At 32.5% G+C, this 27,319-nt stretch overlaps 1 protein-coding gene and 1 long non-coding RNA gene across 3 annotated transcripts; one reads left to right on the top strand and one right to left on the bottom strand.

Moving 5' to 3' along the window:
• Nucleotides 1–3,573: 3,573 nt before the first annotated feature.
• LOC148780346 (uncharacterized) lies at nucleotides 3,574–4,474 on the bottom strand. 2 transcript variants are annotated; one of them, XR_016040202.1, is made up of 2 exons: nucleotides 4,267–4,474; nucleotides 3,574–4,106 (listed from the first exon to the last, which is right to left on the bottom strand). It is a non-coding gene; the product is annotated as an uncharacterized LOC148780346 (long non-coding RNA). The 2 variants fall into 2 exon arrangements; XR_016040203.1 differs by having other exon boundaries at nucleotides 3,574–4,115; nucleotides 4,267–4,453.
• Nucleotides 4,475–17,614: 13,140 nt separating this feature from the next.
• Nucleotides 17,615–26,894, top strand: LOC18424157 (protein neprosin). Its single transcript, XM_088845986.1, has 7 exons — nucleotides 17,615–17,773; nucleotides 17,912–17,998; nucleotides 20,566–20,760; nucleotides 23,884–24,010; nucleotides 25,321–25,394; nucleotides 25,505–25,651; nucleotides 26,541–26,894. Exons 1-7 carry the CDS (start codon nucleotides 17,615–17,617, stop codon nucleotides 26,892–26,894), a joined length of 1,143 nt encoding a protein of 380 aa, XP_088702112.1.
• The last annotated feature ends 425 nt before the right edge of the window (nucleotides 26,895–27,319 follow it).

Below are 27,319 nucleotides of genomic sequence, written 5' to 3' on the forward strand. Positions count from 1 at the left end.
ACCCAAAATTGACTTTTTACGTAAAGTCCTCAAGGTGACGAACTTTACATAAAAATATTATGATTGAATAAAAACTATCTATCTAATTTTTAAATAATTAGATTAAAGTTTTTATGAGCTGAAATTTTGTTTACATATTATTTTTAAGAGAAAGGTTTCTATGCTTCTCCTACATCATAGAAGTTATATCCTCCCTTTACCATCCAACCATCTAATTTTGATCAAAAGAGTCACTCACCGTTTGATCTTAGATCCGGCGTCTCAAAGTATTTTATTTTTAGTTTTTTATACAAATTGGATGAATATAAAATTTGGAATGTGCCATCCTCTCATTGGGACGCACCTATAAAAAATATTAAAAATAAATTTTTAATAAAATATAATGACCAAAATACCTCTTGAATTTTTTAAGAGTATTTTGGTCATTATATTTTATTAAAAATATTTTTTTTTATATTTTTCACTAGTGCGAGTTTAATAGAGGAATGGACGTCCAAAATTTGATGTCAAAATAGTTTATAGAAAAAAATTTAAAATAAAATAGTGTAGAGAGGTGATATTGTGATTGAAGCAATCTTAACCCTCCATTCAAAATGGACGGTTGGATAAAAAGGAGGATAGAACTTCTAACGGGAGCATAAAAAGCTTGCCCTTATTTTTAAATAGCCATGAGATGACTCTATAGTAAATCCCATATGATAGAAAAGGTTATTCTTTTTATAGATAGAATAGCTGCACAAAGAACTACCGCGGGAGTACACAACAAAAAAGTAGCTCAGTAAAGAAACAAAACTAGAACAACTCGATACGCGGTAACCATTTGAGGAACTTGGACGTTGCGTGCGTGGACGAGAAAGCCTTCAATGGCAAGAGCAAGATGACAATGGAGTGCTACTTTTAAAAAGAAACACAACCATGGATCATTAAACATTACCACAAAAATAACCTTCAGTTATTAAACAATCTAATATTTAATTTAATTCAATTTAGGGGATTGCTAGTAGTATTTGCTACATGATATTTTTAGGATTATATATTATAAGACATTTTTTTTTTTATACAATGAGATCACAATTATTTTTAACCATTAGATGTGAAATTAAATAAATGAAAACGTGACTTAACAATTGAAAAATTTTATTTTGGACTTTATACCAAAGACACATCCTTACCCATCTAGTTTCAAATTTAACGGTCAATACCGTTTATGATCTTTTTGTATAAAAAATAAATAACATTATTAAATACATTTCGTTCCCTATGGGTGGAATTCTTTGGCATTGCGGCCACTGGTTTTATTGTTTGGGAATAGCAAAACCATGCACACATAATTGAAAGCTATGTCTTCCAACAATCTCCTTCTTAATTATTTATGGCTGTTACGCTATTGGGCATCATTTAGTGACCCTTTGTTTTCTTGAGAACCACACAGGTACTATTGCAATCCTATGTGGTTTGTTTATTTTTTTATAAATGGAAAATTTGACGTTTATTTATCATGCATAACTGGCATAGCCTCTGCAATAATCTAGCATTATTTTAAGGTAAGTCCTCCAATAACCTAGCGGGTGTCTCAACAAACATCTTCGGCTCCATTCCCGAATAAAAGTAAAGAGAAAATTTCGTTTAGGCCCCTAATTCTTCATATTATTACATAGTAGACTTTTATTCAGTTTTTCTTTCAAGCAACAAGGAAATATTTAAGGACTTCACCATACCCCTTCATTTCTTATTTTCTTTTTTTATTGATTTTTTTACTACAAAAATTAGCCCCAACAAATCTTTTTATATTATTTTAACTCAAAAACTTTTTTAACCGGTGGAAAGAGAAAAAGATGGTTAAAAAGTTTTTGGATTAAAATAGTATAAAAAAATTTGTTGGGGTTAATTTTTATAGTAAAAAATCAATAAAAGAGAGAGATAAGAGATGATGTGGTATGGTGAAATCTTTAAAGGTTTCCTAATGCTGCTTGACAAAAAAAAACAAAAAAAAGATCTACCATGAAATAACATGAGAAATTAGAGGTTTATATGAAATTTTCCCTAGAATAAATAAATAAATAATAGTTTGAGGTATTGTGTGAGTGACTTAGGGCTTCTCATTGAGTTGCCATTTTAGATGATCTGATTTTGTAGTTTTCTTTGGACGCTCACTTAAGAATGCCACATTTCTTAACCCAAAAAACATTGACAAAAACATAATCTCCCAGTTAAACTAGGATTTAATTGCGCTCTAAGTTCTGAATCAGAGCATCACCATGAAATGTTCCGGAGGGAGGGGGCTTTTCTGTGCCGATGCATACGTTTACATATAATCTCCTTCAAAAATCATCATAGAGATAGATTTTGAACCTAAAATTTTACAGATCAATAATCTCAACCATCGTCAATATGAATTTAAGAAAATAGATTTTTAAAATTTCAAAATAAACTATTCTAGAATTTAGTTTTGGTTCATTCATTTTAATTTTTTGCAGGGCGTCATAATACCACTATCTTTTTTTACTACAAATTCATGGATCTAAAGGAAAACTGCCGTAGGAGTGGCTTAAAATGTGTTTCGGAATGTAATCCATATCTAGTACGGGTTTTAAGAAGGGGATTGCATTTGAATAATATTACATTGAAATTTGAAAAAAGTATATATAAAGGTGATGCCCTAAACAGTCAAATTAAGACACCCCTCAAAAATTCATTAGAAATCCAACAAATGATTTGCATCCTACGGGGTACAAAGTGGATCATTTATCTTTAAATCAACGTTGTAAACCCCTCCTTCACCCGTGTGGAGTGGTTGAATTGTCGTAGGTTACATGGATTTCTTGAAATAACATTTTCAAAAAATATTCTAATCACATGCTCTAAAAAAAGAAGGTTTTCATCAAATTTCATGAATAATAAAAGAAAAACAGATATACAAAAATAAAAAAAAATTGAAGTGTGTAGAATAACAAAAAAAAAAAGGAAACAAACACCCTTTTTTTATATATTAATTAGTTGGGTAAATAAACACCCTATTTAGAGAGAAATATCATAATCATCCATATTGGAGGTGAAGTAAAAGGTACGAATCGTAAGAGAGAGCATTGCTCCCACTATAAAAGGTAAATCCAAAATTTGGAAACAAAAAATGTGAAATTTGATTGGTACATAATAAAAGTTGAACGATAAAAGAGAAAAAGTAAAATGTCTTGGTGGCATTTTTTATTTTTCTGTTTTTCTTTTCAATTTAGGTTTGGATTTTGGATGTGGAAAAATAAAGGCAGAAAATTGAATAAAAAAGAAAAGAAAACGAAGCAATAATGAATTCTCTTTTTCTTTTATAATTATAAATATAAGTTACATTAGGTTTTAGTAAACGAAAAGTTTAACAAAGTACTTCTGTTTAGTACTATTCACATTATTTACATATATAATTTGTATTTCTGGGTAATTATTTTTATTTTTCTCTTTCTCTTTGTATTTTTTGGTTAATAATTTATAATTTTTGGTAAGAAAATATAATATTGTAAATATTAATCTTGTAAATTTGGTGCGGATTCTATAAGGTTACAACCTTAAACAATCAAATTACGGCGCACTTTAAACTTTTATCATAATATATAAAATTTGGGATAGGACCCCGAAGGGTCACCTTTAAATTTAGCACTGATCTATAGAAACGTCAAGTCCCAAACTCATGTGATAATTTTTTTAGAGATCTATTCTAACTTTAATGGTAATCCTTTGAGTCCTACATATATGGGTGGAGGAGGGTCTTATAGGATCAATACTCTTTTGTTATGATAAATGATCTTATAGGACTCTCTCCCACCCATGTGTATAGGATCTCAAATCTTAAAAAGTTACCATTAAATTTGACACGAATCTATAGAAAAGTCAAGTCCCACACTCATGTGATAACTTTTCTAGAGATCCGAACTAACTTTAATGGTGATCATTTAACAAGTTTCTTCACTGCCAATTGCCATCTCCTCAAGTAAGATCTCTTTTAATCCTTCTATTTAATTGTATATGCATGAAAAAGCGACCACAAATTCTGGAATTGAATTGAGGAATCGGTAACCTTAAACTTGAATGCAAATGTGGTATCCGGTTCCCAACTTCTGCAAAACCTCGAACAATCAAAGGCGGAGTAATGAGAACACAACCGTGACAATACACTTAGAATCAAACGCCATGAAAGTCCTCGAATTTGAGAAATTCATGAACTGAAATACATCTTACCAGAGGGAGAAAGAAGAAAATTGGGATTCACATTGTTACCTCGGATTTAGGGCATTCTTGTGTAGACTTTAATGGAGATTGCCATGAGAGAGAGAGAGAGAATATTCCCTCATTTTGCTCTGCTAACGAAGAGAGAGAGAGAGAGAGAGAGAGAGAGAGAGAGAGTATAATATTCCCTTATTTAGCTCTGCTAACGAGCATCCATCTTTAGCTTCCGGACTGCCCATGAAATTCCAACGAATGCGATAACTGAAATTGTGCCTTTCCTTTCGGCATTAATCAGTGTCTATTTTAACCTTGCTATTTCTCGCCACGTGCGACGCACAAATCCACGAACATTGCACGTGTGACTACTTGCTAGTGAGTGATGGGGAAGGATGATTTGGAGTGGGGCTCAATTTGGGGCTCAATTTTCATTGAAGCCCTAAGTTTATGTTGCAAATTGGTTGTAAATGGCTTAGATTTTATGGATATGTGTGATAATTGGACATGAAATATTTCATGAACTTAGAAAGAGAAGCATAACTCATGAATTTAGAATGAGAAATAAATTTTACGCTTTGGTCAACATAGGGGTGAGTAATGGGTGGATTGACCTGCTACCTCGACACGTCGACCCGACTTGGGTCCAGGTGTGTGTCGTATTTTTGGACCCGACGAGTCGGGTCCTGGTTCAGAAGTAGATCGAGTTTGGGTCTAGGTTGACTTAATCCGACCGGACTCAACTTGAATATTTTAGATGTACTATTTATTTTGTTATAATAATAATATTTATTGGAAAATTGTTTCATGCGGGCTGAACCGCATGAAACAATATGCGGTCCAGAGGTATGAAGCATCCATCTAATTGTCCATATGTTTTCTTAATATAATTATTATTTTTAGTCTTTAATTTTTTTTTTTCATATATCCATGATCTCCATATTAAAGATTATATATTCTCTAAAAATTGAGATCAAATTATATTTAAACAATATATTTATTGCCAAGCTCACATTTCTACAATATGCGGGCTGGCCACATAGAAACCGTGTCCATATATATTATATAATCTACTATTATTTCATTATATTTTTGTAGTATTCTATATAATATAATTTTGAATATAATGTGCTATTACTGAGTTTGGATCTAGGTTCGGCTCCGGGTCCGGGTCCACCTTGGATCCTATCGGGTCAGGTTGGATCTGGTCTAACTTAGACTTAGTCGGGGTTGGTCCAAGTCGGGCCTGATCTAGACCCAACCTAACCCATTCCCACCCCTTGGTCCATCGTTGATCTAGATCGAAATTACTGGGTCGATAATCTAACACGCTAATCTTCGGTTTAAACCACGAGTGCGCATCTGGGCTTATCATCAATGATAATGACCTTAAATTTTGGGATTGCATAGAATGAGACTATTTATTTTTGATACAAGGACATCACAATTACTTACAATCATCTGATGTGAAATCTAATAGCTTGGGTGTATCACAAAGTTCTAAAAAACTTTTTTTGAAGTTTGAGCTTGGTCATTAGAATAAGTGCAATCATTTAATTACACATCTAATGATCAAGATTAATTGAAATAACCTTGTATCAAAGATAAATGGTCTCAATCAATGTGGACAAATGAATTATCATCCCCGTTCTTGTTCTCACACACTGTTAATTTCCATTCATATTCAGTTTTGACATGTGAGATAGGCTTGGGCGACTAGGCATGCATCAGGGATGTCACTTAGACCTTTAGGAGATAGGATTTAGGCGAGGAAATCGTTTTGATAGGGCTGTTACTATGTAAAAATAAATAAAGCCTTAACTCAAAACTCACCAAAAATAGTAGTTTTGGAGCTGGAAAATCTTCAAATTGATTGTCTTGACCTTGACTATTATAGTTGTGAAAAGAATTAGTATTCTAAATTTTAAAAACAATGTATAGACTATTTACTTCGTCCTAAAAATAATTATTCACAAATCGACAAAATTTGTATATTTTTTAGCTTCAAATTTCATAATCGGTATTGAAAATTAATGTTAGAGCCTATGTAGATTCTTCGTGCCCAAAATTCATTCAAGTGTACTTTGCTGTCATAAAACTTAGGCCTCATAAAAATTGCATTGATTAGGTAATGATATTGGGATGTCTAACATTTAGAGCGTCATTCCTACTGCTAAACCATGGAAAGTAAAACAAATAAGAGCACCAAATACCCTACTCTCAAGCCCATGTAATAGCATGCCAAGCACTGTTCGTAAAATCGGAACGGTTAACCGGTCATGAGACTGGAAGCAGTTCGAACTGGAACCGGATTTTTCGGGATGGTTAACTGGACTAACTAGTCAAGTAGATTTTTTTTTTAAAAAAATGGATAAAAAACCCTCAAAAAAATTTAAAAAAATAATAAAAAAATAGAAAAACTTAGATTAAGTATATACTATCATATTACATATATTTATCTTACAAAAAAAATTGAAACAACTTTTTATATAATTTAATATTTGAATATTATGAAGATGTGCAAGATAATTTATAATTTCACATAAATTCAATTGATGAAGTTACAAAGTTCAGCTAACAATGGTATATTTAAAAAAAACAAGTTAATTTTTAATCCATTTATGTGTGTGGGAACATGAGAGATGAGTAAAACACGTTTTAGTTTCTACCTCTTTTTTTCATAGAGGCTAATAAACAGATTTCAGGAATATGAAGTTGCAACGAATGATAGATAACTTGTAATAAATAAAAAAATAAATTAGAAGAAAATGTCACAACCAAACAAGAAGTTGAGAACACACAATAGTAACAAACACCAACAGTCACTTATCAAAATTTTCATCAAAATGAAAAAATCCACAATAATCCCATAAGCCAGCAATACATGAACAATTATAGGATTAAGGAGCAAAAAAATGATGCACGCTTATAGGAATGAGGAGCAATGAGACCTTGAATCAATGGGAATTAAGGAGCAAAACAAAATCATTATATGAACAAAAAAATAAATAACTAAATAGTTAGAGAAAAATAATAAAGTACAAATCATCCATGAAAAAGAAAAGCAAAGTTGGCCATCGACATATTATTCCCCTAAATTATCATGACTATGAATTAATAAATAGCCCTCATAACCAGAAAATAATCACATCGACAACAAAGATATTCAAGATATTAACCTGTTTTGCCACATAATTTGTGCCTTTTCGTAGACATGCAACTTTAAAATGTAGAATTAAGATGAAAAAATTATATAAGATTGCAATTTTAACACGAAAAACATATTTTTATAAAAAAATATATAACATTAAAAACAATCCAACAAGCTGACCAAAAATATATAACATTATATAAAAAAAATATAACATTAAAAACAATCCAACAAGCTCACCAAAAATATATAACATTAAAAAATAAAGAAATATATTTTTTCTCATATTCATCACAAAAAAATATAACATTAAAAACAATCCAACAAGCTCACCAAAAATATATAAACTTAAAAAGAAAGAATATATATATATTTTTCTCATATTCATCACAAATAACATATTTTAAAAAAAACAAAACATAATTTTATTAAAAAAACAAAATTTTTTTAAGAACCCTAAAATCGAGCCAAAGAACACATAAACTTTAGAGCAAAATCAACCCCAAATCTTTCATTTTTTGAACAATTTGACAAAGAAATATGATAGATACTTCAATTACAATTCAAATGCCCCAAATTTCATGATGATCCATTTACTATTGAGATTGTTCTTCAAAAAATGGCGGATATTTCACTTCACAAAATTTTCAAAACAAAAAAGCAGCAAAAAAAAATCATATAAATAAATTTACTCAATGATAAATCAACATATCTAATGTATTCATTTGATGAAGCCGTGATGATCAAACTTCATTGATCAATTCGAAAAAAAAAAACGATCAATACATGGATCAAAAATCAATTTTTTTTCATCGAATACAGTTCTTCGCTGCTGCTCACTTGCGGCCGAAATCAACCTCAAATATTCATATTTTTTGACAAATTGAAATAGGGAAAAGTTTAAGCCTTCAATAATGCATAAAGCCCTTTATTTCCATGCATATTCATGGGGTATCGAAGCTCAGATTGATAAAATGGCGGAAATTTCACAGTTTCAGAAATCCACCATTTTCAATCCGCCAAAAAATCGTTCTTCTTCGATTTTGACTCAATAAACAGTTATTTATAGAAAATTTCAGGCGTTTAAGTACAATAATTGATCGAAAAAAATAAAAAAAAGTCAGAAATTGGAATAAAAAACCCTGCGAAATTAGATTCACGGGTTCTCTTACAAATAACGCTCGCTGTGTCAAATAACGGCCGTTATTTGAGATGTACTGTTTTTACGTTATATCGGGTGTTATATCGGTAAACCGGACCGGTTAGCAAAAACAGGCCAGTATTGCATGAAAACTGCCGTTTTGACAATAAACTGGCCGGTTTTGGTGCCAATTGTTTTTGGAGAGACCGGGATATCCATTACTACCACAAAACCGGCTTTAACCGGAGTCGATACCTTGCCTGTACCGATCTAATCGGCTAATTCCAGATCGGAGCGGCCGGTTTTGGGAACACTGATGCGAAGGCAAGTTACCGAGCAGATTCTCTTAATTCTGCTAGAGTCCAACACGGGGCCTTTTTGGCCCTAAAAAATTTAAAATACAAAGAGTTTTTAAACAATAAAAAACTTTGTAGTAGGTAAACTGAAACTTAAACCAACTTTAAAACGTTAAAACAAGAAATGTAGAAGAAAAAAAAAAGATTAAAAAAAAAGATTTTATAGATCCGTGCATTTTAAAAATGAAAATAATGTAAAATTGTGACTATAATAAAAAAAATACCCATCATCCTTTACCAGATACATCCAAATCACATGCAACAAAAATATAAACTATTCTAATACTTTTTTTAAAAAATTAAAATCTTTTTAAAATTTCTTTTATATCTTAGAATTGTACACGCAACTCGGGGGACTTAGCCTCGGCGAGGGCGAGTTACTAGTTAGTCCGTGTCAAGAGTCACATAACCCTAATGTATACTTTGTGTTTGTTGATGAACGGTGGAGGCCAATTGCTGATTCCAGCAAGACAGAGGTTCATCACCGTCTATTCCCTTGACATGGTCAGACGGTGTTTTTACTAAGAATTCCAAATAAGACTGTGCTTTTACTAAGAATTCCAAATGAGACTTATAACAAGGCTATTTTTTGAATTGGTTTATTTATACCTTTCCAAAACCAGGCTAACCCACTCAAATTAAGACAGAGTCTCGTAGTTGTCCTTTAATCACCATCCAAAATTGACCTTTGTTTTTGCTAGGGCCTGGATACATGAAAAATTAAAAAGGCTTTACAATAAGAAAGATAATTGGGTAAAAGCGTCTTAAGATACAGCAACTAAGTTATAAAAGAAATCCTAAATTTTATCATCACAAAATATGTTAAGATCAGTGATTTAAAAATGACAGATTCTTGTAGTTGTCCTTTAATTCGCTAGGGCCTGGATACATGAAAAATTCAAAAGGCTTAACAATAAGAAAGATAATTGGGTGAAAGCGTCCTAAGATACACCAACTAAGTTATAAAAGAAATCCTAAATTTTATCATTACAAAATATGTTGAGATCTTACTATGTAAAACCGAGAACCTTCACAAGCCAGTTCTCGGTGGATAAGTAAGCTTATACGTGGCACAACCTTTAACCAACAAAGGGTAAAACTGAGAAAGCTTACACGCAGCACAACCTCTAACCGACAGAGGGTAAACCAAGAACCGTCAAAAGCCGGTTCTCGGTGGATAAATAAGCTTACACATGTGGATAAGTAAGCTTCGGTGGATAAGTAGATAAGTAAGCTTACAAGTAAAAGCTTATATATGTGGATAAGTAAGCCTCGGTGGATAAGTAGATAAGTACGCTTACACGTTTAAACGTGGCACAACCTCTAACTGACAATCTCTAACCGACAGAAGGTAAAGTTGAGAAAGCTTATACATGGCACAACCTCTAATCGACAAAGGGTAAAACCGAGAAAGCTTACATGTGGCACAACCTCTAACCGACAGAGGGTAAAACCGAGAACCGTCACAAGCCGGTTCTCGGTGGATAAGTGGATACGTAAGTTTACACGTGTGGATAAGTAAGTTGTTATTGGTCGATAAGTAGATAAGTAAGCTTACACGTGTGGATAAGTAAGCTTCGGTGGATAAGTAGATAAGTAAGGTTACACGTATGGATAAGTAAGCTTACACGTGGCACAACCTCTAACCGAGAGGGTGTGAGAGGGTATGAGGTCACAAATCACCGGTTCTCGATCTCTAACCGAGAGGGTATGAGCAACCTCTAGCCGAGGGTATGAGCAACCTCTAACTGAGAGGAAGCTTACACACAAATCGCCGGTTCTCGGTCTCTAATCGAGAGGGTATGAGCAACCTCTAACTGACGGTATGAGTAACCTCTAACCGAGAGGAAGCTTACACGTGTCACAACCTCTAACCGAGAGGGTGTGGAGGGTATAAGGTCACAAATCACCAGTTCTCTGTTAGAGACTGAGAGGGTACGAGCAACCTCTAACCGGGGGTATGAGCAGCCTCTAATCGAGAGGAAGCTTACATGTGGCACAACCTCTAACCGAGAGGGTGTGAGAGGGTTTGTGACCTTCTCGGTAGATAAGTAAGCTTATACGTGTGGATAAGTAAGCTTCGGTGGATAAGTAGATAAGTAAGTGTACACATTTACACGTGGCACAACCTCTAACCGACAGAGGGTTCTCACAAATCGCCGGTTCTCTATTAGAGATCGAGAGGGTATGAGCAACCTCTAACCGAGGGTATGAGCAACCTCTAACTGAGGGTATGAGCAACCTCTAACCGAGAGGAAGCTTACACGTGGCACAACCTCTAACCGAGAGGGTGTGAGAGGGTATGTGACCTTCTAGGTGGATAAGTGGATAAGTAAGCTTACACGTGTGGACAAGTAGATAAGTAAGCTTACACGTTTACATGTGGCACAACCCGACAGAGGGTGAAACCGAGAAAGCTTACACGTGGCATAACCTCTAACCGACAGAGGGTAAAACCGAGAACCGTCACAAGTCGGTGGATAAGTGGATAAGTAAGCTTACACGTGTGGATAAGTAAGCTGTTCTCGATGGATAAGTAAGCTTACATGTGTGCATAAATAAGCTTCGGTGGATAAGTAGATAAGTAAGTTTACACGTGTGGATAAGTAAGCTTGCACGTGGATATGTGGATAAGTACGCTTACACGTGTGGATCAGGATAAGTAAGCTGTTCTCAGTGGATTAAGTAAGCTTACACGTGAAGTAAGCTTCGGTGGATAAGTATAAGTAAGCTTACACGTGGCACAACCTCTAAGCGAGAGGGTGTGAGAGGGTATGAGGTCGCGATAAGTAGATAAGTAAGCTTACACTTATGAATAAGTAAGCTTTGGTGGATAAGTAGATAAGTAAGTTTACACGTGGTACAACCTCTAACCGAGAGGGTGAGAGAGGGTATGAGGTCACGATAAGTAGATAAGTAAGTTTACACATGTGGATAAGAAAGCTTACATGTGGCACAACCTCTAACCGAAAGGGTAAGCTGTGGATAAGTGGATAAGTAAGCTTACACGTGTGAAGAAGTAAGTAAGCTACATGTGGTACAACCTCCACAACCTCTAACCGAGAGGGTGTGAGAGCATATCAGGTCACGATAAGTAAGCTTCGGTGGATAAGTAGATAAGTAAGTTTAACCGAGAGGATAAGCTATGGATAAGTAGATAAGTAAGCTTACATGTGTGGATAAGTAAGTAAACTACATGTGGCACAACCTCCACAACCTCTAACCGAGAGGGTGTGAGGTCACAATAAGTAGATAAGTAAGCTTACACGTGTGGATAAATATAAATAGATAAGTAAGCTTACACATGTGGATAAGCAAGTAAGCTACACGTGGCATAACCGCTAACCGAGAGGGTGTGAGAGGGAACCTCCGCAACCACTAACCGAGAGGGTATGAGAGGATATGATCGAGAGGGTGTGAGAGGATATGAGGTCACGATAAGTAGATAAGTGTGAGAGGATATGACCGAGAGAGTGTGAGAGGATATGAGGTCACGATAATTAGAGAAGTAAGCTTATACATGCGGATAAGTAAGTAAGCTACACGTGGCACAACCTCTAATCAACACCGGTTTTCACGTGGCACAACCTCTAACCCTCTAACCGAGAGGGTGTGAGAGGGTATGAGGTCACGATAAGTAGATAAGTAAAGCTTACACGGGTAAACGAGAGGGTAAGTAAGCTTACACGTGGCACAACCTCTAACCGAGAGGGTAACTGCCGGTTCTCACGTGGCACAACCTCTAACCGAGAGGGTAATTAAGCTTACACGTGACACAACCTCTAACCGAGAGGGTAAGCTTACACCGCCGGTTCTCACATGTCACAACCTCTAACAGAGAGGACCGTGTGAGTAAGTAAGCTTACACGTGGCACAACCTCTAACCGAAAGGGTAAGCTTACACCGCCGGTTCTCACGTTGCACAACCTCTAACCACATGGCACAACCTCTAATCGAGAGGGTGTGAGAACCGAGAGGATAAGCTTGAGAGGGTAAGCTTGAGAGGGTATGAGGTCACAAATCGCCGAGAGGACCTCTAGCTGAGAGGGTGTGAGAAGGTATGAGGTCACAAATCACCGGTTCTCGGTGGATGTGTGAGAAGGTATGAGGTCACAAATCACCGGTTCTCGGTGGATAAGTAAACTTACACGTGGCACAACCTCTAACCGAGAGGGTATCGCGGCTACGTGCAAACGTTGGGCTGCCTATCCCCCGCTGACCAAGTTATTATCGCATAGCTATTTATAAAACAATACGTGACACTCATCCTTGGATGTGGGATAATTCCCACAAGCATTAAATTATGATAGAACTTTAATATATATTATTAACTTTCCATTAAAGTCATACAACACAATGTGGCCTTGTTGGTTATTTTATTTGAAATCTCTCTCTTTCTACTAACAATCTGTTTCACTAAATTTATTCTAGAAACCTAAAAAATTAAATTTTTGAAAAATTAAAATTTTATTTCGATAATTGGTACGCATTCTAATAATTTCTACATTGATAATCAAATCTTTTATTTTATTTATTAAGTTTTTCATTATAAATCATGTAATGTACTATTTTTCTTACAGTTGTCAATAATACATTTTAGATTAGATGATATTATAAAATATTTTGGATTTTTGGTAATAAATTTGGATTATAGTTAGTTAGGTTGTACTAATTTGGGTTTCTTTCAGTAGATTAGGGTTTTCCGTCAATTCAAGATTTTAGGGGCCCTTTTTTCATCGATTTAATCTACTCTTTATTGTAGTCCATGTATGATTATATACTTTATCGATGATAATTCTATGATTTTTCTTGTATGTGATGTAAATTTAATGGTTAACATAAGTTTATATAGGGAAAAAACATTTCAATATTCACAAATTGATGAAAAAAAGGACAGGTAATAATGTAGTACCCTCATTTCTTATTGGATTCCTAAAATACAACGTTTATAATGAATTTTAATATTTATTTTAGATTTTTTTTAAAGCTTAATCAGACCGATTCGGCTGATTCCCGATCCGGATCGTCGATTCACCGATCCGGATGGGTTTTTGGAGTGCCCAATCAGGGGCACCGATCCGTTTTTTAAACCAATGGTTGAGACCAATGGTTTTAAAAGTGGATCGGCGACCCGGATCGGGCATCTCAAAAACCGATCCGAATAGGCAATCCGGATTGGGAATCGGCTGAATCGGTCAGATTAAAACTTCAAAAAAATCCGAAACAATTATTAAAATTCATTATAAATATTATTTTTTAGGAATCCAATAAGAAATGAAGGTACTAAATTATTAACTTTCATTTTTTCCATCAATTTGTGAATATTGAGATGCTCTTTCCCTGTATAAACTTATGTCAATCATTAAATTTGCATCACATAAAAGAAAAATCATAGAATTATTATAGATAAAATATATAATTATATATGGACTATTATAAATAGTAGACTAATCAATGAAAGAATGGCCATTAAAATCTCGTTTTGGCTAAAAATCTTAATCCGCTAAAAAAATCCAAATTATTATAGCCTAACTAATTATAATCCAAAATTATTAAAACCTAACTAATTATAATATTATATATTGAAATTATAATTATTAGTTTACATTTTATAATTATTTTATTAGACAAATAATAACAAATTTAAAATATTTTATAATATTATCTAATTTAGAATGTATTATTGACAACTGTAAGAAAAATAGTACATTACATGATTTATAATATAAAAATTAATAAATAAAATAAAAGCTTTGGTTATCAATGTAAAAATTAATAAAATGCGTACAAATTTTGGAAATAACACTTCAATTTTTCAAATTTTTTTTTTTAGGTTTCTATAATAAATTTAGTAAAAGAGATTGTTAGTAGAAAGATGGAGATTTCAAATAGAATAAACTTTTTATGTTTTATTTTTTTATGCCTTTCATATTATTTAAAAAAATAATTATGCCGCTATATACAACAAAAATTAACTGCTATACAAAAAATTAACTTTTTTATTTTTCATTTTTTATGCTTTTTATATTATTTACAAAAATATTTATAGAATATATACAACACAAAAAAATAACGCGCACGAAAGAAGTCGACCTTGAGAGGTCACATGAAGAAACAAAAGGTCTTAACCACCACGCCACCTCACCATATGTGATTATAACTTAATGATTAATAGAATATATTTAAATTCCTTTTTCATTTAATGATGTTTGGGAATTATCCCACATCGAAAGATGGGTATTCCATTTTGGTATATAAATACCTATGTAATATAAATTAAAATGTTTGTATAGAAATATTGGGGTAACCTCTCGCACGCGTGCAGGGAGGGAACCAGGTAGACTTGGACAGAACCGGATTGGAACTGGCGGTTCTTCTCTAAAACCGGGTGGTTCCCGGTTTTGTATTGGAACCGGCACGGGCTTTGCCGGGCCCTCGAGTCGAATCGGAGGCATCTGATTCCCTCCCTGCACGCGTGCGACACGTGTGAGGTTACGCCAATATTTCTACACAAACATTTTAATTTATATTACATAAGTATTTATATACCAAAGTGGAATACCCATATTTCGATGTGGAAAAATTCCCAAACATCATTAAATAAAAAGGGAATTTAAATATATTCTATTAATCATCAAGTTATAATTACATATGGTGAGGTGACGTGGTGGTTAAAACCTTTGCTTCTTCATGTGACCTCTTAAGGTCGAGTCCCCCTGTGGTCATCATTTTTTTGTGTTGTATATATTGTATAAATATTTTTGTAAATAATATAAAAAACATAAAAAAAGGAAAAATAAAAAAGTTAATTTTTTGTATAACAGTTAATTTTTGTTGTATATAGTGGTATAATTAATTTTTTAAATAATATAAAAGGCATAAAAAAATAAAACATAAAAAGTTTATTCTATTTGAAATCTCCTTCTTTCTACTAACAAAATCTTTTACTAAATTTATTATAGAAACCTAAAAAAATAAATTTTTGAAAAATTGAAGTGTTATTTCCAAAATTTTTACGCATTTTATTAATTTTTACATTGATAACCAAATATTTTATTTTATTTATTAATTTTTACATTATAAATCATGTAATGTACTATTTTTCTTACAGTTGTCAATAATACATTTTAAATTAGATAATATTATAAAATATTTTAAATTTGTTATTCTTTGTCTAATAAAATAATTATAAAATGTAAACTAATAATTATAATTTCAATATATAATATTATAATTAGTTAGGTTTTAATAATTTTGGATTATAGTTAGTTAGGCTGTAATAATTTTGATTTTTTTAGTGGATTAGGGTTTTTCACCAAAACGAGATTTTAATGGCCATTCTTTCATTGATTAATCTACTATTTATAATAGTCCATGTATAATTATATATTTTATCTATGATTTTTCTTTTATGTGATGCAAATTTAATGGTTTACATAAGTTTATACAGGTAAAAGCATCTCAATATTCACAAATTGAAGAAGAAAATGAAATTTAATAATGTAGTACCTTCATTTCTTATTGGATTCCTAAAAAACAATATTTATAATGAATTTTAATAATTGTTTCGGATTTTTTTGAAGTTTTAATCCGACCGATTCAGCCGATTCCCGATCCGGATCGCCGATTCGTAGATCTGGATCGGTTTTTGAGATGCCCGATCCGAGTCACCGATCCACTTTTTAAACTATTGGTTGAGACATATCCATTAGTTTAAAAAGTTTCTAATATTTATAAGGACAAAGGGTTCCTAAATTTGTACGGCCAGTCCACATTCTTAAAATTTGGGGAAGCAAGTTGGTTTTCGTATGTTTGGTGCGAGTTCTCTCATACATCTTTTCCTAAAAAAATAAATACATCTTTTCCTAAAATTTAGGCGTGCAAGTTTTTCCCCACATCTTTTTGCCCAACCTTCTAAAATTTGAACATAAATCTTTTGTTTTTGGTAAAAGCTTATATAGAGCCTTGGCTCTAAACAATCAAATTAAAGCCTACATAAAAAATTTCATTAGAAGATGTTGTTTTGATGCCCAAATATCATCAAATTGATCATCTCGATATCAAGATACACAGACTTGAGAAAGAAATGGATTTCAAGTTTTCAAAATAGTCTATATTGTAATGCATTTTTGGATCGTCAATTTTTAAGTTATTGTTTTCATAGATCCGCTCGATCTATACTATTTTTTAAGCTTTAAATTTTATAATTAAAGATGAAAATATATTTTAAGGCTAATCAAAGATTTCCAGTATTGAAACAACATTACTCAACACTATTTGAAGGTGGGCTTTAATTTGATTGTTTAGAGCCTTGGCTCTCTCATCCACAAAAAATTTGTATGAATATTATTATATATTTTTTTATAGCATAATAAAGAAAAACAAGGCCTTCAAAAATGTCTTTATTCATAGTATCTGTCATATTCATACTATCTAAAGATGAACTAATATAACGTAGGATCTTCCATATCTTTTGAGAAGCGGGCTCATGATTTTTCTCTTACTTTCTATTTTTATTTTTTTTCCTTATTTCAGAAAATTACCCAATGAATAAGTCCTTTCCCAACCTTATTTTTCTTGTATGGTACAAGGTTGCTCTTGCAGGATTCCTTTAATGCCCATAGTTCTCTAAGTTGTGCATGATTAGTTGATTATATCTTTCTATGTTTTTTTATCTTTGTGAACTTGTATTGTTTATATTGCTTAATGTGCTAATTTTGAAAATTTGTTATTCCAGGAGAAGGATATCTATTGATCATGGGGGAAGCTTTTAGACGTATTTTTGAATATTTCCCCATGATTTTGTTGTTATTTATCTTCTTTAGAGTTCATGGTTCAATATTGAACTCGATACCAGATTTGGAGGTTGAGGCATACCTAAAGCAGTTGAATAAGCCACCCATTAAAACCATCCAGGTTAGTTTTTATCATAAACTTCTATTTTTTTGGTACAAATATCAAATTAGTATATATGATATTAAAACAAGACTTTTGTTTTGTTCTTAATAAACTTTTGAAAATATGATATTGAATTTTTAACCATTATCATTACAGGGTGAAAATGGAGATGTGATTGATTGTGTTGATATTTACAAACAACCCGCTTTCGATCATCCTCTTTTGAGAAATCACACCATTCAGGTATATCATTTTCTTTTTTAGTTGGGTCTCTCGTTTTTTTTTTGAGTCTTAATTGTTTCTTCTTATAATCCTTCCAACTTTTTTCAGACTTAATTGGGTCACTCATTTTTTTTCAGTCTTAACTGTTTCTTCTCATAATCCTTCAACTTTTATGCGTGGTCACTCATAATCCTTCAACACGGTCACCGCACAAAATTGACCCACGATTCATATTCCCACCCATATTTGGGTGGCAAAATAGAAAACAGGGAGAGGAAAACGAAAACATTGTTGTTGACCTTTTTTATTTTAGGGTTTGTTTAGAGTTAACAACCCCACAAAATGTAAAAATTAAATTAAAAAGGATTGTAATGAGAGTCTTTATAAAAAAGATGATTACTTTTTATTTTAAAAATTGTTTTAATAGATAACTTAACCATTAAACAATGACAAATTTGAAATTTTTACAAAAATACACTAGCATTTTAGAACTTAGTGTCTTGAAATTTTATTTGTAGAGGGCCGTTGTCTTTTAATAAAAATTTTAACTTTACCTTTTATGGAGATGACGAAAGGACTTATACCTTGTAGTAATATTCATAAAATTGCTTTTACTTAATCATTACGTATCATAAAAGGTTATTTTTTTTTAAAAAAGTGGCTATAAAATTAGTAAATCCACCATTCACAACTCTATCTTTCTTTAACCTTTATAATTTGAAGGGTTGTGAAGTTTAGATTATCCCTTAATTTTCTATGTAGTTGGTTCTCAACCGTAAACATTTATTATCTTTTATATGTAAATAAAAGACAAATTATGAAAACCATATCTTAATTTTTTAGATTATTAGAAATAAACCCCAAACTTTCCAAAACCTTATCCCTATCTTTTTTTTTTGGTGAGTGAACGAAAATAGCCTTCACGGTAGTCTTAGAACCATAAAAGCATCACCATCTATTGAAAACCATGATGATCATAGCAGGTTGTAAGTTAAATGTAGTTTTGAAGCATCACAACACTTAAAAAATAGTGATGGTTTATTGGACTATCACGATTCTCATTTAAATGTTATACTTTCATCATGGGGCATAAGAACTCTTAATAACCACCACGACTTTTTAAGTGATGTGATGCCTCTTAACAGCCATCACCGTTGTTTAAGTGTTGTGATGCCCCAAAACATTAAACTACCCATGATCATCACGGTTGTGAGTCTATTGTGATGCGTTCATAGTCCTAAAACTATCGCTAATGCTAATTTGGTAAAAACACACAAGGAGTGAAGAAAAGGGGTATGTATGATGTTTCAAAAGTTTGGATTTTATTTTCAATAATCCATAAATTAAGGGCTAGTTAGGATGTACCAAAAATTGTAATATTTTTGGATTGCAATCCAGCAATCCAAAAATATTCTAAAATAGATTTGACCTGTTTGGAGAACCACCTAAATTTGCAATATTTTTAGATTGAAATAAAAAATTCTCCAGTATCAAGACAAAATTTATGATAAAAAAAAAGAATTCAAGTCGTCCTTTTGGAGGGGACTCATTTTGATCATATCTAGCGTTCAAATTGAGTTTTTTTTTTTTTGTGATTGATTATTGAGATGAAGAGAATATGTGTGATAAACATTTAGTCATACAAATACCACAAACATGGTTTTCTAGAAGTGTGGTTGCATTATATTATGATACAACCATTGCATGATATATATATATATATATATATATATATATATAGACGAAAATGAATAGTGATTTTACCTACCCTCATCACTGTCCAAATTTCATCGCGTGGTCACAATTGTCCGACAGTATTTTATTTTTCATTTTTTTTTACAAATCAAAATGACCTGAAATTTGGATAGTATATATATCTTATTGAGGCGCATCTAATAAAAATATACAAAAAATTATCTGCGAAAAATAAATTGACCAAAATACCTCCGAAACTTTTCGGGGCTATTTTGATCAATTTTTTTTTATGTAAAATATTGTTTTTATAATTTTCGAAGATTTCTCTATTTTTTATGAATACACGCTCCAAATTTCAGGTCATTCCGATTTGAAGAAAAAAAATGAAAAATAAAAATACTAACGGACTATCGTGATTGCGCGATGAACTTTGAACGGTGATGGAGGTAGGCGAAATCACTGTTTATTTTCGCCTATAGGCGTTGCATGGTGTTTTCCATATATAGGTATATATATATATAGACTACGTGATCAAGCTTTCGAGCTACTAGTCAGATATTCTGGTTTTGAGCAATTCAAGTGAAAAAACAAAGCTGGGAGACTTATTTCTAATATGTTTAATATTTTAAAATTTTATTATGAAGTTTTTATATTATTTTAAAATCTTATCCAACCGATTTGACCATCAGCCGAGTCAGTTTTGATTAATTGATACAACTTTAAAAATTACAATAACAACTTTAAAGTTGTTATTGTAACTTTTTTAATCATTTTGGTTCTAATTTTAATTTTTATTGGACTTGACACATCACCGGTCCGAAGGCCGGTCTCATCTTGATGACTGCATATAATACATTTGTATATCTTACTTTTAAATTGTAAAATTGACACAGATGAGGCCTAGCTCCTATCCAACAAAGTTTCCAAGAGGAAGGAGAGTTGTAGACCCGATTCTTCAAATGTGGAACAAAAAGGAAAGATGTCCACTAAGAACAGTTCCAATTCGCAGGATTACAAGAGCCGACTTGCTTAGGGCTGGTTCCATCACAAATTTTGGAAAGAAAAGCCTGAATTCGTCTGAAATAGAGGTAAAACGAATCCAAATAATTGTTTCTAGAATCAGCCTTAGTGACTGCTTTTTGAAATTGAGGTAAAACGAATCCAAATAATTGTTTCTAAAATCAGCCGTAGTGACTCGGACTCGGCCGAATTACTCAGCCTCGACCTATAAATGAGGCTGAGTAATAACTCGGCCTATGATAAAGCCGAATACTATGTAGTGAGTTTATATATATATATATATATATATATATATATATATATATATATATATTCACTACCTTATTCATAGCTATTATGCACGTCTCTCATCCTCTTGTTGAGGAGACACAATGTTATACCAATACACTACATGATTACTGATGAAAGGTATCGGCATCTTATTATATATATAAACCTTATTACTATTTACCCAAAGAAAACTGATTACTTTTATTATTCCCATTTTTTTTTTTCTAAGTATGACATGAACTCGTCCGAGTTACTGAGACTCGGCCCACCGACTCGCATATTTGTTTTGTTCAATTTGTTTTCCTCATTTTCAAATATTCCTGTTGTTCAATTGATTTTCTTTTCTCAATTTAATTTCTCCACCCAAATGGTTGGGTAATATAATAATGATCCGTAGCTTACTATTTTAAAGGTTAATAAGAAAATAAAAGATGCTATACCTCAAAAAACATAAAAAATCAAAATAAAAGATGTGGCCATTGAAATCGCAACCAAGTGGTTGAAAGAACAAACTCTAGCGCTCATATAGAAGTTCGGGTAGCATATATATATATGGAAGAGTATACAAGAGGCCTTCAAGGAAGCATATTTCGTATCGAAAAATTTCATGTTTTTATTTTTATTTTTTGATTACTTGAAAATTTCATGTTTCTCATTCTTTTCTTTTTTGAATGGATATATACCGTATCCGAAAAGAAAAGGGAAAGGTTTCTATGCTTCCCCTACAACATAGAAGTTCTATCCCCCCTACCATCCAACCGTCCAATTTTTATCAAGAGAGCCATTTACCGTTTGATCTTAGATCCGACGTCTCAAAGTATTTTATTTTTAATTTTTTATACAAATTGTATGAATATGAAATTTGGTACGTGTCATTTTCTCATTGGGGCGTACCTATAAAAAATATTAAAAATAATTTTTTGATAAAATATAATGACTAAAATACCCCTTGAAATTTTAGGGGTATTTTGGTCATTTTATTTTATTGAAAATTTATATATTTTTTATTTTTCGCTATACGAGTTTAATAGAAGAATGGATATCCAAAATTTGGTGTCAAAATAGTTTATAAAAAAACATTAAAAATAAAAATAGTATAGAGATGTGACATAGTGATTGGGGCAATCTTATCCCACCATTCAGAATGGAATGTTGAATAAGGGAGAAGATAGAACTTCTATGCTGCAAGAGAAGCATAGAAAGCTTGCCCGAAAATTTCTTTTCCTTTTTATGGGGAATTGATCAAAAAGTGAGTCAAGAGGTGTTTGAAAAAATCCACATGCTGCTTGTCCTCCTAACATAGTTTTTAAGGTACAACACTGTAGAGACGTGCCGCATAGTCCTTTGTTACTTTTTTTTTTTTTTTGACAAATATTATCAGATTTATTGAAAAATTAATAGAGGGAAACAAAGCACCTTTTTTAGCCGAAAGTCTACCAAACTATTAGCTTCTCTGTAAACATTTCCTTTACACTTGTAACAGGATATGCCCTATAAAATGAAGTAGGAGAAAAACAATGAAACTGACCAACGTTCTTCGTTCACAAAATGATTAAAACCTTAAAAAGTTCTTAATATTTTTGGATCAAATGGGCCACATAGTGCGGTCCATTGATATGCGAGCAAGAATCAAATCATGGTTTTCAAGATTGAACCTGCTACTGAACTATTGGAAAGAGGTCCGCATCAGTCAAATTTGGTCCTACTACTTGTTGCACATAGGTCCGCTTTAGTCTATATTGGTCCTGCTAGTTCCACCGGGTAGACAAGATCTTAAATTTTTTTTTAAAAATATGAAGTATATAAAATATATGAAAGAAGGAAAATTGTTGGGGACACATGCATCCCCTAGGTAAAAGTCATTCACCTTAAAGATGGAGGCGAATGGGTAGTCCCTAAAAAAAAAAGTTAATAAGGATGGTCTAAATGTTTTCTTCATAAAATTTTCATTTTCAGTTTTTAAAAATTTATTATCATTATCATTATTTCTCACATATTCATGTTCTCCATATTCGATATTATCTATTCTTGCAAAGTTAGGTCTAAAATCCATTTCAAAAACAAAAAAAGTATATAGGGTTGCAACCTTAAAATGTAGAATTACATATGCACTTCAAAAATCCATCGAAAAAGGTTGTTTTAATATTGAAAACCCTCTAATTGATCATCCCGTCCTCGAGATATATGAATATGAAAAAAAAAATAAATTTAATTGAGTATCAGAAATAGTGCATCTTGCAACACGTTGCCTAGACCATCTATTTTCAAGATTTTCATATGTTTATAGATCTACTTGATTTTAGCCATTTTTAAAATTTAAAGTATTATAATTAGTTATGAAAATAGATTTTCAAATAATTCTAAGAATCTTTTACACCAAAATTACACGTTATAATAAAATTTGGAGGTGCATCACAATTCGATTGTTTAAATATGCAACCTTATATAATATTATAAATCACACCTTAAAAATGGATTTTTAAGAGGAAACTCATTTCTACATAAGTCTTACATATGAGTCATGGAAATTGTGTCCACAAAACAGTTTGTCAAACTTCATTGATCAAGTCAAACTGCTCAAAAGTAGCTAGATTAGCTTCTAGCCAAAACCAATTTTTGTTTTGAATCATAATGGTCAAGGCACTATCAAACCAACTTTCCCGAACAAGTCATGATAACGATGAACCAAATGACTACGATGTAGGTTAAAAGGTTATAATCTACGTTTAGATTTAAGGAATTTCGAAAACATTTTTCATCCTTTTTTAATTATTTGGTTTATTATTTTCTAAGATGGAATACTTATTTGTACACATTTGGTTATTTTTCCAGAGTGTTAATCTTTGCAGATGTTTCAAATTTGTTCTTTTCTTGTTTACTTTAATTATTTGTTTAATGATGAATGTGAGCAAAACTTTCAGCACGCCACTGTATTCGTTAATGATAAGAGATATTTTGGAGCTAGGGCAGAAATGGCTGTATGGCAACCGCTTGTCGATGGCATTGCTGAGTTAAGTGAATCCCAAATTAGGGTCGTGAATGACCAAGGTAGTCAAATAATTGTTATTCAAGCAGGATATACGGTATGTGCCTTCTTTTTTTTATCATATTATTGATATTAACTCTCAGTTTACTATCCAAAATAACTTTAGGACATCACAATTTAGGCTTGTATTGTATGATTTTCTTGGAAAATATCATTAATACGATCAAACCAACTCAAAAAATCAATGAGATTTTTAAATCAACAAATTTTCCAACCAAATACTTACTTTTAAAAATCCCCTCATCTCGGTACCTCCTCAAGAAATTTCGCAAAAGATGCCGATAATATTTCTAGGTTCGTAACTACGAACAAGTGAGGGCATATTTTGATAAATTGAGTCACTTTGAACAATTGAACCAAATGACCTTTAAAAACTATACTAGTTACAAGTTCAAACCTTATTCTCATTAATATTTTCCTAGTTTCCGACCTGGAACATGCAAGGGAATTTGGATAATTTGGGCCCACTTAATTCACCGTTCCCAAAAAACAGTTTGAATTACAAACTCGAAACAAGAGCAATTTGGGTATTTTTAACAAGTCTTGAGGACTCATTTATATTAAAATATTTTTTAAAAATAGCATTATTGGAAAAATTGTTGATTTAATCACTTCATTGGATTTTTGAGAGGGTTTCATAATTCTATAAATATTTTCCTAGTTTTCGAATTTCGTCCTACGATTTGAGATTTTGATGTGCTCCCGCGTTATAATAAAATAGTTTGGCTTTGGGGAAATATATCTCTTTTCGTAAAGTTATGGAGAGAGAGAGAGACAAAGATTAGATGGCCATTTTACACGTTTCTACATGATTTCTTTGCCCTTATGCACTAATAGTATCCCTTTATAGTTGAACAATATGTTCCTGTTCTCACGCTTTTCTCCCCTTTTACCAAACTTATGTTGCCCTCCATTACTTGTGTTGATTTTTTAAAGTTTTTAGTTGGTTTTTTCCTTTAGTCTATTTGTTTTGTCCATTATTTATCTAAGTACTAATGGGATTGTATGCAATGAGACCGATTATTTATCTTTGTTATAAAGAGGTCATAATTATTTTCAACCAATTCAATGTGAAATCAGATAGCTTGGGTTTGTTATAAAATTCAAGAGAATTTATTTTGAGCTTTAAATTTAGTCAATAGAATAAATATAGCTACCCAACTCACATCCAATGGTCAAGATTTGTTGTGACCACTTTGTACCAAAGCTAAATAGTTTTATTATATAATTTTATTAGACGTATATCAAGTATCCTTTGTACTATTGTTCCCCTTGTTTTTTAGTTCGTGAGACTCATCTATTAAATAAAGAGAATATATTATTCCTTTACAGGTGAATCCCGAACTTACAGGTGACCAACTTCCTCGATTCTATATATATTGGACAGTAAGAACTGGACAATCCACTAACCAATCCTATAACTGTTAATCAGTCAGTTAATTAATTGGGGCCACTAAATCCATGAGAAGTTGACTGACGATTCATTGGTGTTTCAGGTTGATGGTTATAACAGTACTGGATGCTATAACGTCCTATGTCCAGGATTTGTGCAAATAACCGACCTGGTTTATTTGAATTCTGAAATCGGTCCAGTTTCAATCTACGGTGTAGCAGAATCCACTATAACCCTACACATTCATAAGGTAATATGAAGCCCTAGTGCAGGAGGTGGTCTTTGCAAAACCGGCCGAGTCAACAGTTTTGGCTGGCTAGGGTAAATAAATAAATAAACATATGTATAATTTTTAACAATAAGAAATTTCTTTGTAGTAGGTTTTTTATTGTTTCCAATCCTTTTAGAAAGGGTTGGGTTTTATTTTGGTCATAAATATTTATTTTTTTAGTTTCTCATCCTATTTAATTATTTCTAAAATATTCCTAGATGATTCTTCAAAAATCCAATTTTGCACAACTTTGCTCTCAATTGGATATGTTTTTTTTTTTTTTTTAATTATCTTTTAAATGTACTTTTTATAATTTTTGGGATATTTTGATATTTTATTTCAATTTTTTGACATGACCTGCACAATTAGTGTTGGTTACTCTGACCGGTTTCATGTGGTTGGAACCCGGCCCATGGCCATGGCCGGGTTCGTGCAATGGAACACTTGTCCTCGACACGATGTTTACGCGGAATACAGTATGGGGTTTAGTTCACTAAATATAATTCGACTAACGGTTGAACCAGTTGGACTATATTATAAAAATATATCGAAAAATAAGAGTAGTAGATTACAAATATATAAAATATATTTTAAAAAAAAATTATCAACTTCGTTTAGGGAATTGAACTGATGGGCCAAAACCCCATCACTGGTTTTCAATCAAACAAAGTTTTTGGTTTAGACTTTAGAATGGGTAATGGTGAGCAGTTACATACTTATCTTATGAAAAGCCGAAAAAAGGTATTTAAGGGGAATGCATGCACCTCGTCGTCTATTTCAAAATAAGAAAAAAAGAAAAAACAAAACCTCGGATAAAGAAAATTTCGCAGGATAGAGAGACCGACAATACAAATGAAATTGTTGGCAGGATATTAGGACGAGCAATTGGTGGTTGACAGTGCAAGACATTACGATGGGGTATTGGCCCGCAGCCATACTGAACAATTTATCATCGGCGAGTAAGATTGAATGGGGAGGGGAAGTGAAGAACACGAGGCCAGGTGGAGAACATACGAGCACGCAAATGGGTAGTGGTCACTTTTCGAGCGAGGGCAGCATGAGAGCCGGTGCCTTCTACCAATTGAGTTATGATACCGATCTCACAACCAACGACTTCGAGGAATATCAGACTTTCACAGACCATTATACTTGCTATACCGTGGATCGTAATGGGAATAGTTTTTATTATGGGGGACCCGGTAAAAATCCCGACTGCCCCTAAGGACACAAGAAAACAAATACAATAATTCAACCAACTCATGTATATGCATTTATTATTATTATTTTTGTTTTTGTATCACTGTGGAGTTGTGCCCCTATTTTTTGGTTTGGTGAGAAAGAAGACTTCATTTATGGGGCTTGGTCACAAACCCCTTCTCAAGCTAATCATTATTGAATAAGCACTATTCTCTCTTTCTATTCTCAATAAGTAATAGGCAGGTTTAAGTTACCATGAATAAAATTTATTTTTTAATATGAAGTTATATATATATATATATAAAATATGTCCGTAGACCCTATTTAAATAATCGATACAGGGTCGTAAGAAAGTCATTATCCTAAGAAAGTCACGGCAGAGGGAGAGGGGCTTGTGAGGTGGGGGGAAGTAAGGGAGAGAGAGGGGTTTTGGAGGTTTACGGGGACAAA

The sequence above is a fragment of the Amborella trichopoda genome, chromosome 9, assembly GCF_054954075.1.
Source record: "Amborella trichopoda isolate Santa Cruz 75 chromosome 9, AtrichopodaSantaCruz75HAP2 v2.0, whole genome shotgun sequence".
NCBI classification, from domain to species: Eukaryota; Viridiplantae; Streptophyta; class Magnoliopsida; order Amborellales; family Amborellaceae; genus Amborella; species Amborella trichopoda.